This window comes from Vulpes vulpes, chromosome 9 (genome assembly GCF_048418805.1).
Source record: "Vulpes vulpes isolate BD-2025 chromosome 9, VulVul3, whole genome shotgun sequence".
Lineage (NCBI taxonomy): Eukaryota > Metazoa > Chordata > Mammalia > Carnivora > Canidae > Vulpes > Vulpes vulpes.
Window position 1 is genome coordinate 22,001,350 of NC_132788.1, and position 12,971 is coordinate 22,014,320.

The window sequence follows — 12,971 nt, forward strand, 5'->3', positions numbered from 1 at the left end:
CTGCTCCCCCTGTTTGTGCTCTCTTTCCCTCTCTGCCAAATAAATAAAGAAAATCTTTTAAAAAAAGAGAGAGAGAGAGAAGAATATAGTAATATAGAGCTCCTGCTCATGACCTCTTAGCATCCCTCTGCTTCTCTGAGAGCACCCATCCCCCACGGGGCTCTGTTCCTCTTCACCTAACCAGGCTTTCCTCAACAGGCCCACACTGCAGCTCTTACTCCCTTCCATTTTATAAGATACCAATAGCTCTGATACCTAGCAAGGCTGCCCCTGACTCTGGGGCAGCTGTCCCCCACCCATAACCTCCACTCTACCACCTGGCATCTTAAAGGAGCCAGGTCTTTTGTTTTTTTCCAGGCTCTTTTGAATCTATTTTAAGCTGTTACACCAAGGGCAGCACGGATTAATCAGAGCTGAACTGTTTTCTGCACATAGCAATTTAAAGCTCTCCTGGAAGGGGTCACTAGGAAGCTTTCAGGAAAAGTCAGTAGATTTGTTTTTGGAAGGATTAAGATAAACTCTTGGCAAACCAGATCGTCTGGTACGCCAGATCCCATCCTCTGCATAGAACAGGAGGTAAAAAAAAAAAAAAAAAAGAAGAAGAAGAAGAAGAAGAAGAAGAAGAGGAAATTGCAGCAGGGGAGGCAGAGGGCCTGGCCTCCATGCCATATCGCTAGTAGGGTCAGGAAGGGGACTTGGCTCTCAGTCTTACTATTCCACGGCTGATGCTGCTCCTCTAGAGCTCACATCTCATCTTCTTCTCAGGAAAACTTTCTAAAAGAAAAGACGCTCAGCCAAGAGAAGGAGGAAGAGCAGCAGAGAAATGTGAACTTGGGGAGGGAGACAGTCTGCCTACTGGGTGCCTGGCCTTGGTCTCAGAGCTGAGGGTTACTAGGGACAGCTGAGGCTCCCTATGACCTTGGCTCATTACCCTTTGGGCCCAGCTCCAGCCTGCTTCTCCCCCAGTCAGTCACCTCTTATTGCTGCCATGTCACTCCCTGCTTACAGCCAATCCCAGCCTCCCAGGGCTCAGAGGTCCTCTGGTCCTCTCTGGTCTTATTTTTTTGTTTCTTACATCCCCAAATCTCATCACACCAAACTATTTGGGTTTATTGGACAATGCTCACCTGTCTCCTGCAGGGTTTTCTTTACCTGGAATACCCTTGCCTTCCACACCTACCTATCAGACACCAATTTGTCAAGACACCCCATCAAGTGACTCCCACAAGGGCAGGGAAAATTCGCCTCTGTACATGCGTCTGTGAGAGCCCTCACCACACTCCACTGGGATCGTGTGTTTCTGTGTCTTTTTCACCCGCTAGAAAGTGAGCTCCTCAAGATGAGGCCAGGCCTTACTCATCTTTGGTTTCCCAGCCGTCAGCCAGCACCTTGATACCAGTTTGCCAAATAAGTGAATAAAGCAACCCTCTCCTCCCTCAATGTTTTCCTTCCTGTCAGATTTCTATCTTGTCTTTATGACGGAAGTGAGGGAGGCCAATCTGTCGGGCCTCTGCTCCTTTCCCCGGCCAGCTCCATGGCATCCCGGGTTCCTGACCCACAGGCTTCTGGCCTTTGCTGTCTCTGCTGCTCCTGCCTGGTTTCCATGTCCACCTGGTTCCTGCATCCCTCATCTACCATGTCCTGGTGCTCATTTCTGGCCTCAGCCAGGACTGGAAGCTTCATCTGCCACAGGACAACTTTTCTGAGTGAGCTCTGTCTCCCTGCATATTTTCAGCCACTAGACATGAACTTAGGGGAGGAGACATCTGAGAGATCCTTGACTGTCTCCACATAACCTCTGGGTCTGTCTTTGCATCTGTCCTGTGCTCGCTACATGAGGATAAAGAGAAGGAAGGAACAGATGTCTCAGAGTGTGCTTCCTTTCACTGCACCTTGGCTGCCTTATGCTGCTATGGCTCCATGATAGGCCAAAGCCAAGTGGTTCACACTTGGGTGAACTCTGCATCCACAAGCGAGGCCCTGCCCTAGCCTGCTTTCCCCACCCTGGGTAAACTGAGTCCCCTGGCTTGACCAAGATAATGTATGACACAGCAACCCCCGCACGTACCTGGTTGTGTTCACTCACCACCTGTGTGTACTAAACAAAACTAGCACTTTCACATTAAACCCATCGAGAACAGACAGTGGCCCCCAAAGACCCCATGCTGTCAAAGCCTGGAGAGAATAATAGGTAGTCTCAGGATATGGCAAAGGGTGGAGAGTGGGCTCGAGGCCAGCCAGGCCTGACCTATAACCTGGCTCTGCCCCCTTATGAACACTGGTGACCTTGGGCAACTTCCTTCTTCTCTGCCAAGAGCCTCCCCTGCCCCTCTAAGATGGTCACAACCGTGCCGTCCGAACAGTACTGCGAGAATTGAGTAAAAGAGTGTGCACAGAAACTTTACTCCTCGTAATACCACTGTACGTTTGTTAATAGTAGTATTGAGTGGTTCATTTTTCTTAGAAGTGTGGTTTACTTTTATTTTATTTTATTTTATTTTATTTTATTTTATTTTATTTTATTTTATTTATTTTATTTTATTTTTTGTGGTTTACTTTTAGATCGTGCTGTTGCTGGGGTATTAAAGTTGTATAAGGAATTACAGATATATACACAGTTAGGTTAGTAAAGAAATATATTTGCATATAAAAGGTCCAGTAGCTCTGTCTCTTCCTGCCTGCAAGAATGCTAACTTCTGGTGCCAAACAGATTCCCTGGGGCACCTGGTGCAGCTAAGGGCAAGTGCAGGGATGGGAAGAAGGGAATCCATGCATTCTGAAAGACTCTTTGCATTCATTCCTTATTCTAAAACAGAGATAGAAACATTCTGGCAGCTATGGAAAAAGCTGTCTAGAAATCACCTCCCTGATAATCTCTAGTGAGCTTACACTGAACGACAGGCGGCCCACTGCTCTTCCCCCACTACGAAGTTACTCCCTTAAATATTGAAAACACACACAAGGTGTTAGACATATTTCAAGTTTTCTGAGATGCCACTGAAAACTATCAACAAGCACTGGCTTAGAATTTACCCCTGGGTCAGTCTGCATATTTTTTTTCCATGTGAAACCAAATTGAGGAAAAGTTTTTAAACAATCTGAACTTATATCCTGCTTTAAATTCATGTTGTGGGATTTAAACAAAACTGGATCCTTTACCCGCCCCTGAGCTGCAAAAATGCTATTTATTTTTCCTGCAAATGGACCATATACGAGGGTAAAACAAACATCTTTCTGTCTTGAGATATGTATATGTAACTTTTTTTTCTTAGCCAAACTCCCAAAAGCCAAACATGCAACAGAATGACTGATAATCACTCTGTCCTAAAAACAAAAGAAAAGAAAACTTTACCTCTTGTCCAGCAGAAATCAGGAGATCTGGATTCTAGACTCAGTTTGAACCATGACCTGGCTGTGGGACGTGGGGATTCTCTCCAACTCTCTGTTCTTGGTCCCTGTTCAATGAACTGGGGGTGGTGGCGGAGGGGGGGTGGTGGTGCGTGGGCTCAGGAATGGGAGAGGAGTAGGCCTGAAACCCCATTCGACTCTAGAATCGGATGACTTCAGATCAAAACACGGGTAAGCGATTGCAAGATCCTATTCTGAAAAGGATTTTCATATTGACTCAAAACACGGGTCCCAAGAAATCCTCTGTGATGCCCTCTTCAAAGGAAAGACCCCAATTTCTGATTCTGACCTGAGGGGTGTAGAAGTCCTGTCCCTTATCAATCCCTTTATGTAGTAATATCCCCACCTGCTGGAACTTTAGGTTTTTGCTGCTAAAGGTGGGAGGTGTCTGGTAAAGGCTCCCCAAGGTGGGTTCCTGAAAAATGACCCTTGGCTTCCTCCTCAGAGCCTAGGTCCCGGGGATCAAGTGAATGCCTCTCAAACTGGAGCTTCTTAGAAACTGAACCCGGAGTCTGACCACAGCATGGGTTTGGTGTGGTCAGGGGCAGGCCAGGGGGTGAAGGCCGTGGGAAAGCAGCGTCCCTCATGGGGCAGCCCTGAATTGCTTCAGTGGTTTCCTTAAATCCATACTCCAGGTGAGGGACTCACTAGGAGTTTTAGGGAGCCCAGGCTGATCCTTCAAGACGGGGGCCTAAGATCTCATTCCAGAATTAGAGAAGCCAGAGGCCTGGCTGCTTCTACTCCTGCCCTTGGAGAATCAGCCTCCCACTGAAATTCTTTGAATGCAGGAGATGAATGGACGGCCTGCCAGTTACGTCCTACAGTTCCTGTGAGTCTCCCATGTTCCTCTGCACGCTCCGGCCTCCCATCTGCGGAGCCGGCACTGCTGAGCCAGCTCACTTTCCACGTCCATCACTCATGAAGATATTTTTTTGAGTCTTGTCAGGATACTGCAAGGAAAAGCTTAGAGCTTTGGGTAAAGGCTACCATCTGAGCTCTGGGCTCCAGGGAGGGTGTAGCCTCTTCAGGGCAGGAAAGAACTCTGTCAGTCCCTGGAGAGAGGCTGTCCCCAGCTGACATCAGCCTCTTGTGGTGCAGTCCAGAGACTCCAGGGCCGAGTGCAGTCGATGCCCTTCCCCCATGCTCCTCACCCACACCAAGGTGGCCCAGCTCCCCACATGGTGCCTTCAGCCTCACAGCCCAATCCCATTGCAGAGCCCAGCAGCCTGGCCCACAGAAGCAAGGTATACAGTAACAAAAGCGTCCTTTGTATTAATGGTGACTGGCAACCACCACCTCTTCCCAGGCTAGCAGAGACCTCCTCTCTCCTCTCAAGTTGGCCAAGGAATATTTGCCAAAGAGTTCCTGACAAGAACCCCCTGGTATGTGGGCAGCATTTCCGATCTCCCTCTGAAAGGTCATCTTTCCACAGCTCCTCCCTTCCTGCCATCCCATCAGGAATTTTTTATTTCACAGAGCTAAACGCCACAGTCCTTCTCAGCTACGTTGGCAGCGTTCCATCAGAAAGCAGTCAACGCACAGAGCCGAAGGCAGCACCCAGAAGATGAAGTATAGTGCCCAGCCCATTAGATAAGTGTGACTCAGATCTCTCACAGATGTCCTAGATCATGTCCAGACTCCCTTCTTTTTTCTTCAAAACTCTCCTTTTGGCTCCTAGAAAAGTCCACCTGGTCTCCTCATCTAGCCAGGACACTCCCAGTTAAACCCTTGGCAGCCTGAGAAAGGGACTATCAACAATGCTAGAAAGACTGAACCACATAAACTGTTTTGTGGATTATAGCATCTAAGGTAAGGTGGACATAGTGAGGCCAGGGTAAGCATAGGCATAACCTGTCCTTGGATATGTCTATCACATTAGAGTGACAAAGTGCTGTCATACACATTTTTCCTATATGATCCTTTTTTTTTTATCCTTTTTTTTTTTAAGATTTTGTTTATTTATTTGGGAGACAGAGAGAGAGTATGAGCCGAAGTGAGGTGCAGAGGGAGAGGGAGAAGCAGACTCCCCACTGAGCTGGGAGCCCGATGCAGGGCTTCCATCTCAGATCGTGACCTGAGCCGAAGGCAGACACTTAACCGATGGAGTCACCCTGTTTGATCTTGAATCACTGTCCTGGGAAAGAGAAGTCCAGAGGGAGTAGGAGACAAGTTCAAGATTCAGAAGACCTTGGAAAAGAGCACTACTTAGGAGAGAGGGCTCCTTCTGGGTCCTGCATGATGGCGATGGAACTATCATTTTACTACTAGAACCAAAGATCAGCCTTAGGGAAGCCCTTGGTCCAGATCCAGTGTGTGACTCTGCAGTGGCATCTGTCCCTGTGTGTTAATGGCAGAACCTGGGCGCAGGTGCTCTTTCCCCAGGCCCGGTCTAGCTAGTGAGCCAGGACTGGAGCACAGATGCCTAGAAGGGGATAATCTGCTCATGGCTTCACATGGAACGGTGGCATTTCAAAGTCCAGGAGATATTATATGCTAGTATTTTGTTGAAACTTGGCTGGGAGACTCATTCTTCTCTGACAATCTCTTTAAGGTTCTACACGTAGCTCTTGGGGGGTAGGAGGAAGAAGCCCCAGAAAAGAGTATCATAAATAGAGTGGCTTCCCTTGTTAACACTTTAGGGAGAAGCCTCATCAGAAAGATTGCCATTCCTAGACTTGGTGCTCTACCCAATAATGAGATCTCTAGCATCACTGCTCAGTTCTCGGCAAAAGAGGAAAACAAAAGGGATTCTGTTTTGCCCGTGTAAGCACCAGGGAGGTCAGTAGGTCTGAACTAATGTAGCACACAGAGTAATAATATCCAACACTTACTGAGTCCTAACCAGGGTCAGGCACTATAATAAGCACTTTATATGTATGAACTCATTTAATTCTCACAATGATCCTATGAGGTAAGGATTCTTCTTATCCTCATACCGTAGATGAGAAAACTGAGGCAGAGAGATTATCTAGCTAGCTAGTGAGGGAGCCCAGGCAGTCTGCCTCCAGATCATCCCCTACAACCACTGGGCATATACCACGTCTGGAAGTGTGGATTGTGTCCTTGGATATAGCTGTCTTGTGCTGGACCAGCAGAGCCTTGAAACAGGGAGGGAGCTCCTCTGACACTGGAGCCCTGGCCCGCAGCTCCAGCCTCCAGTCCCCCAAACGTGCTAGGAGGACCGCTGACACAGGATCCAGGGACCCCGGTAGAACGTCCTTACCCGCATCCCCTGCTCTGTCTCCTTTGTCTCCTTTCTCTCCTTTTGGGCCTCGGTCACCTGAAACAGAGGAGGAAAACTGGCATTAGAAGTGGAAATAAATCCTGACTGTGAATAAAATATTATCTGCAGGAGCTGTATCAACCCGAGACCTAAGAAACTCTCAGCAGAAGCCCCCAGCACTGGAGGGCCTGGCAAAGCAGGAAAATAAGAGCTTGAATCAATGACGCTGTGTGTTTTGCTCATCCCAGAAAGGAGGAGGGTGGGGAGGGGTCCAGCTGAGAAATTTTGTTCCCTCCTAACTAAAGCATAGAAGGGCAGCATCTATCAGCACAGACTAGTATAGGTGGCATTCAGCAGGGAGAAGACAGGGCAAAGATATGCCCATTACATAGTCAAGGTTTCCGAAGTGCACATCTGAGTTTGCTCTAATAAGCACAGGAGGAAAAGATGGGAGAGGGTCTTTAGTTACTTAGGGAGGACAGAGGTTATATGTCAGGCAGATTTACCAGGGGGCGGGGAGGGGGGCGGGGAAGGGGAGAGGCTACGTAAAATGAGGGAGAGCTTCCAGGGAAATTATAGAAAGTCCTTCTCAGGATATGGTTGAAAGAACAGGACCCTTTTTTCCAGCTAGCATCTCAGCCTACAAAGAAGTAGAAGGTCCTGACTCCACTTGAGGCAGCTCTAAAATGACCAGGGAATTCTATTCCACGTGCCTCCAGAAAGATATCTGCAAGTCAAAGGCCTATGGCATACTGTCTGGTGCAAAACGCAAGCCAGCATGTTCCAGGGAAGGATGCCTAATGTGATCCAGGTTTTGGAAAAAAAAAAAAAAAAAACCCCAAGGTAACCATATATGTAAATATGAATACGCTTAGAAAAAGATCTGGCTGGATATGCCCCAAAGTGTTTATAGTAGTTACTCTAAAGAGTAATAGCTGAGGGGGAGGAGACTCCCTTTCTAGTTTATACTTTATGTACTTCTGTATTCTCATCTTTTTTTCAACAAGCATGTGCTGCTTTTGTAGTCTGTTTTAAAGTCTTTTTTTTTTTTAAACCGTAGGTCATAAAAGGAAGGAAAACCTCAGCCTGTTTAATCACTAGGAAGTAGCATAAAAGTTCCCAGTGATCCAAGACGCAGAGACCATCTGAGACACGGGGTGGGAATGATTAATGGCACTTTTTCCTCGTTTTCATTTTCACAAGTGAGGAGGTTTAACACAGCAGAACCAGCCCCAGATTTTCGCGTCTTGTGCTGCGGTTAGGGTAGAAGTCTGCACACTCTCAAAGGGAATGTGGAAAGCCAGGGCCTGACTAATAAAGTGGATGCCCCTAAAAATGAACAAGGTGGCTGTCATCAGGCAGAAAAACAATTCATTGCTATTGGCAATGGAAGTCTGAGAACTGAATGAAAATGTCACATATTGGGGGAATCATAAGTGTGGGACAGGCTGTTAGGAATCTGGCAGTCCAGGAAAGGAAGTGAGTGTCCTGGTTCTGCAGCAACCCCCCACCCCCATTTCTCCCAAGAGCCTATTCTCGTGGTGTGGCTTCCTCTGGCTACATCACCGAGCCACAACCACTAGTGACACTCCCTTGCTCTTCTGCAGCACTGTGGAGTTTACAAAAAGTTTTCACGCATATATGACCCACTTAATTCTCACGACAGCCCTGCAAAGTCTGGTATCCTGAGGATTTCTGGGATGGGGACCAAGAGACGAAGGTTTAACAAGACCAAGTGCCTTGCCCAAGGTCACTGAGCTAGCTGGTCAGTGGCAGAGCCAAAGGCCAAACCCAGTCCATCGGCTCCAGTGTCCGTGCTGGTGCCTAGGGGCTGGCGCTAAGAGCAAGCCTACATGGGGGCTCTGAGATTCATTCTTACCTTTGAACCCACGTATGCCCATTGGTCCTGTGGCTCCCATCTTCCCCTCATCGCCCTTGGGGCCTGGCAGTCCTGGGGTGCCTCTCTCCCCTGGCAGTCCTGGGAAGACATAGGGCAAGTTGTGGAGCGTCAGACTCAGAACTGGAAGGGCCTCTACAGGTCATCATCTGGCCCAGCAGTCAACCTCAACCATGCGTCCTCCTGCAGCTTTTCCTTCTTGATTCTTCTCAGTTAACCTAAAGAAGGTTCTTGACCTTCTCAGTTAACTGCTGCGAAAGCAGTGTCCGAAAGGTCAGCACAAAACTTCTCCACCGGTACCCTTTATCCAGTTAGGCTGGACCCGCCACCCCCCTAAAGGTGAGTGATGGCAGTGGTGCCCACTCCATTTGGGAGATGTCCCTTTACCTCTAGCTATGCTGGAGATTTAAATTCGGCAAACATTTGAAAACAATTTTTTTGAGTCTTTTCTATGTGTCAGACACCATTCTGGATTCTTCTCATAAAGGATCCCACTTTATCCTCACAATAAACTGAGGTATTATTTCACCTATGGTACACATGGGGAAACTGAGGCCCAGAGAGGTTAAGTAACCTGCCCACGGTCACACAGCAGAGGGTGCTGCTGGGGGCAGGATCTGAGCCCTGGCCTTCCTGAACTGAAAGCCTGTGGTCAGTCAGCTTCATCTCATGCTGGATGAAAAGCACTTACTGGTATTTAGGGCAGAAGGAAGATGAGACTTCATCCTCTTTAAGGAAAAAACCCATGAAGATCCTTTCCCTGCTGTACATTCAGGGAGGCAGAGCAAAGGGGGTCATAGGCTGAGGAGGAGGGAGAAAGTCAGCAAGGCCAGTAAATGAGATGGGTGACCGGTGCCAGAACAGGCCCCAGGGCTTGTGGCCACGAGGCCCTGTGGCCATCGCCTGCATGTCACCACGGAGAGCCAGAATCAACAAATGCTTTCACCCAGTGAGAGCCCTGCGCCCCCAGAGGCCTGACCTAAGCCCAGAGTTATCTCTGTAAAGCAGAGAACTCTTAATTAACTGATTACTTGTTCTTTCCTGCTTTGAATGTGAGTTGGCTTTCTCTGGTCTTTTTCCGTGACTTGGAAAAACCTGTCTTCCAGTAATTATTTCTCCAGAGCTAACATCAAATGTCTGGAAGAGGACGATGGGCCCCAGAGGATGGTGGGACCTTGGAGAAGGGAGGATTGGTTTCTTTTTTTCCTCCCTAATGCAGGGTACCTGTTTGGAGTCCAAGTGCCCCGTTGCCACAGAATTCTACATCTGTATGAGATATGCCCAGAACTCCCCATCGTATAATTTAATAAGGCAGAAAAAGAGCTTTCGCAGCCCTGCGAGTGTCTAGGCATCCTCAGTTCTGCATTTGGGGAGTTCCTGGGGCGGGGAGCCAAGGGGGGAGGCCAGGCCATGAGCTCTCCTCCTGCTAGCCTCTGCCCACTCTCCTGTTTGCACCTCCTCATGATTTAGGAAGGGGGTGGTTTAGAGATATAACTCCTGACATAAACAGACATCTCTCCCCAAATAAACTTCCCCTTTTCTTACATCATTTAGAAGGCTCTGCACTCTCCTAGAAAAATGCTGCTCACAGCAGAGGCTCAGAAGGGAACAGACTGGGATCAAAGTCTGATAAAGCAGCAGAAGAGGAACTTCCAAGACAGTGAATCTAAGAAGAACACACTCTTTCCAGAAGGCTGCAAGCTCCCCTGCCCACCAGCCACCGGATCTTCAGAGCTGTCTCTAGTGTGTTCACTGATTTGTGCAGAATCAGCAAGGAGGAGGGAGCATCAGGTGTCTGGTGATTTCAGAAACGCTGCAGAGGAGAGACCTACTTGTAGAACACATTCCATTCCTCCTGACCCTGATCCTATGAACCCTGACCCCTGCGGTGGGAAGTAGGCCTCAGGGAGCAAGGAGCCCCTCGTGCATCCTCTTCCTTCTGATCCTGGTACTTTACAAGAAGAAGTATTTGCTCCATCCTTTTATTATACAAACAAACAATCGGTCTCTTGACAGAACAGGGCATTTGAAGTTGGGCGGATTGGGCACCCTCCCAGGGAGAAAGTAGGGGGTCAGAGATGGATTGGGGGCACCCTCCCCTTCTTGGTATGTCCAGGTTCCTCCCGGGTCCTCCCAATTACCTCGAAGTCCAGGTAATCCAGGGATCCCAGGCTCGCCTTCCTTCCCTTCATCTCCTGGATCACCTTTGGGGCCCGGTGGTCCTGAAAGGGTTACAAATGGGCACCAAGGTTAGAAGGTAGCTTTCTGGAATGGGCTGCCTGTAGAGGAAACAAAAACTCCCTCTTAAAGACGGGAAGGGTCAGCATTGATGCTTTGGAAGCATGTAGGGCTCCACCTAGCCCAGGCTTGTATGTACGGGAGAATCAGGGAAAGCTTTCTGGAAGAAGTAATCTCCAAAGTGGAAGTCAAGGAAGAACAGAAGGCAGCTAAGGCAAGGGAGGATGGAAGTGTGGTATGGATTGATTATCTCTGATTCTCCATCTCCCCCACCCCCCGCCAACAAATGCACGTGCTGAAGCCCTAATTCTCAGTGGGATGGTATTTGGAGGTGGTGCCTTTGGAAGTGAACGGGTTTAGATGAGCTCATGAGGATAGGGCTCCCGGTATGAGGCACCAGACAGTCCTCTTGCTCCCTCCCTCATCATGCTTGGGTGCTCTTTCTCCCTCTCCCTCTCCCTGTGCCATGTGAGGACACAGCAAGAAAGTGGCCATCTGCAAGCCAGGAAGAGAGCTCTCCTCAGAACCCAACCATGCCGCACCCTGATCTCAGACTTCCAGCCTGAGGAACTGTGAGAAATAAATGCCTCCTGCGTAAGCTGCCCAGACCGTGGGCATTTTATTACAGTGGCCTGGACTGAGACAGAACGAGAAGGAGAGCTCCAGGCAGAGGGAACAATCCCTACAAGAGCTTAAAGAAAGAGGTATGGGAGCCACAGTAGGATCAGAACCTGGGGGCACATGATAGGATGAGAAGGCTGAGGAAGCGGGGGGTCTTAGAGGCCTGGCCTAACTGCTGTACTTGATCCTGAGGGCACCTGAAGCCACAGCAGGGCCTAAAGAAAACAAGAGTGTGATCAGAGCAGCACACGAGGAAGAGGGCTCAGGCTGCCATATTAGAAAATGGCTCAGGATGGGAGGGAAAGCAGAGGCAGGGAGGCCATGTGGAGGCTGCACTCCAGATGGGAGCCCTGAATTAGGGCAGTGGTCATCTGGAGGGATGTGAGCAGCTGTTTGGAGGTAGGACAGACAGACCTTGGCTGAACAGAGGTGAAGGTAGGGGAGAAGACCAGGGTCAGGTTCAGATTTCGGGCTTGAGCACCTGAGGGGAAGAAGGGGCGTCTAATTGCTCCCAAACTGGGCTTTCTTCCAGAGCCAGGCTCCACCATGGGATTCCAGCAGATATGACTGGATTCAGTCCCCACAAGGCTGGTTGTTGAAGTTACTTGTCTGAGGCCACACAGTCAGGTAGTGAGAAAAGGAGCCCAGGTTCCGACTCTGGTCTGTCTGGCCCCATCCCCTCTGCCCCACTTGTCACACTAGATGGCTCACCGTTCCCAGAATACAGTTAGACCTTCCTGCCCCCCAGTCCATCTCCCATGTTGTCCTGTCCCCACCTCCACCCAAAGTGGCTCATGGCTGCCCTCCTGGCCAGAGCTTCTCTGGACCAGCGCTCCTGCCAAGGGCGGACACAGCCCATCTGAACAGACATACGTGGTGCCCTTTGACATTTATCTGGCACCACCTGGTCCTGGACTCCAGGTGTATGTGTTCTCTCTTCCCTAACAAAATTGCTGTCCCAGCTGGGAAGATCCAGACTCCAAGCTCCCCACTCCTGCTGCCTTGCGACAGAAAAAGAAGACCGAGGAAAATACCAAAACCATATTCTAGTGAATTAAAAGAGTGTCCTTTCAAAATTCATGTCCACTTGGATCCTCACAATGTGACCTTATTTGGAAATACGGTCATTTGCAGATGGAATTAGTTAAGAGGGGGTGATCCTAGAGCGGGGTGGCCGGTGTTCTTATAAGACGATAAAGCACAGACAGACACACAGGGAAAATGCTATGTGACAAGCGAGGCAGAGTGTCTACAAGCCATGGAATGCCAAGGATTGTCAGCAACCATCAGAAGTCAGGACAAGGCCAAGAAGAATTGTCTCCTAGAGCTTACAGAGGGAACATGACCCCGTGGACACCTTGACTTCAGACTTCCAGCCTCCAGAACTGTGAGAGAATCAATTTCTGTTGTTTTAAGCCAATCAGTTTGTGGTCCTTTGTTATGGCAGCCCTAGGAAACCAAAACATGTACACTCACAGCATAGCAGCGATGGATTGCACAATAAATATTTGATGAATGAATGAGATCAGAGGGTGTTAATACATACAAAACAACCGGGCAGCCAAGACCGAGATGTACTGATAC

The 12,971-nt window shown here is 48.9% G+C and overlaps 1 protein-coding gene across 2 annotated transcripts in view; it reads right to left on the reverse strand.

Annotated features, from left to right (window-relative positions):
• Positions 1–12,971, reverse strand: part of SCARA5 (scavenger receptor class A member 5) — a 121,206-nt gene that overhangs the window by 27,428 nt on the left and 80,807 nt on the right. For both annotated transcript variants that reach the window (XM_072719555.1, XM_072719554.1), the window contains exons 5-7: positions 10,670–10,750; positions 8,511–8,609; positions 6,632–6,688 (exon numbers count right to left, since the gene is read on the reverse strand). In XM_072719555.1, coding sequence (XP_072575656.1) covers positions 6,632–6,688; positions 8,511–8,609; positions 10,670–10,750 — 237 coding nt within the window. The remainder of the gene's footprint in view (positions 1–6,631; positions 6,689–8,510; positions 8,610–10,669; positions 10,751–12,971) is intronic.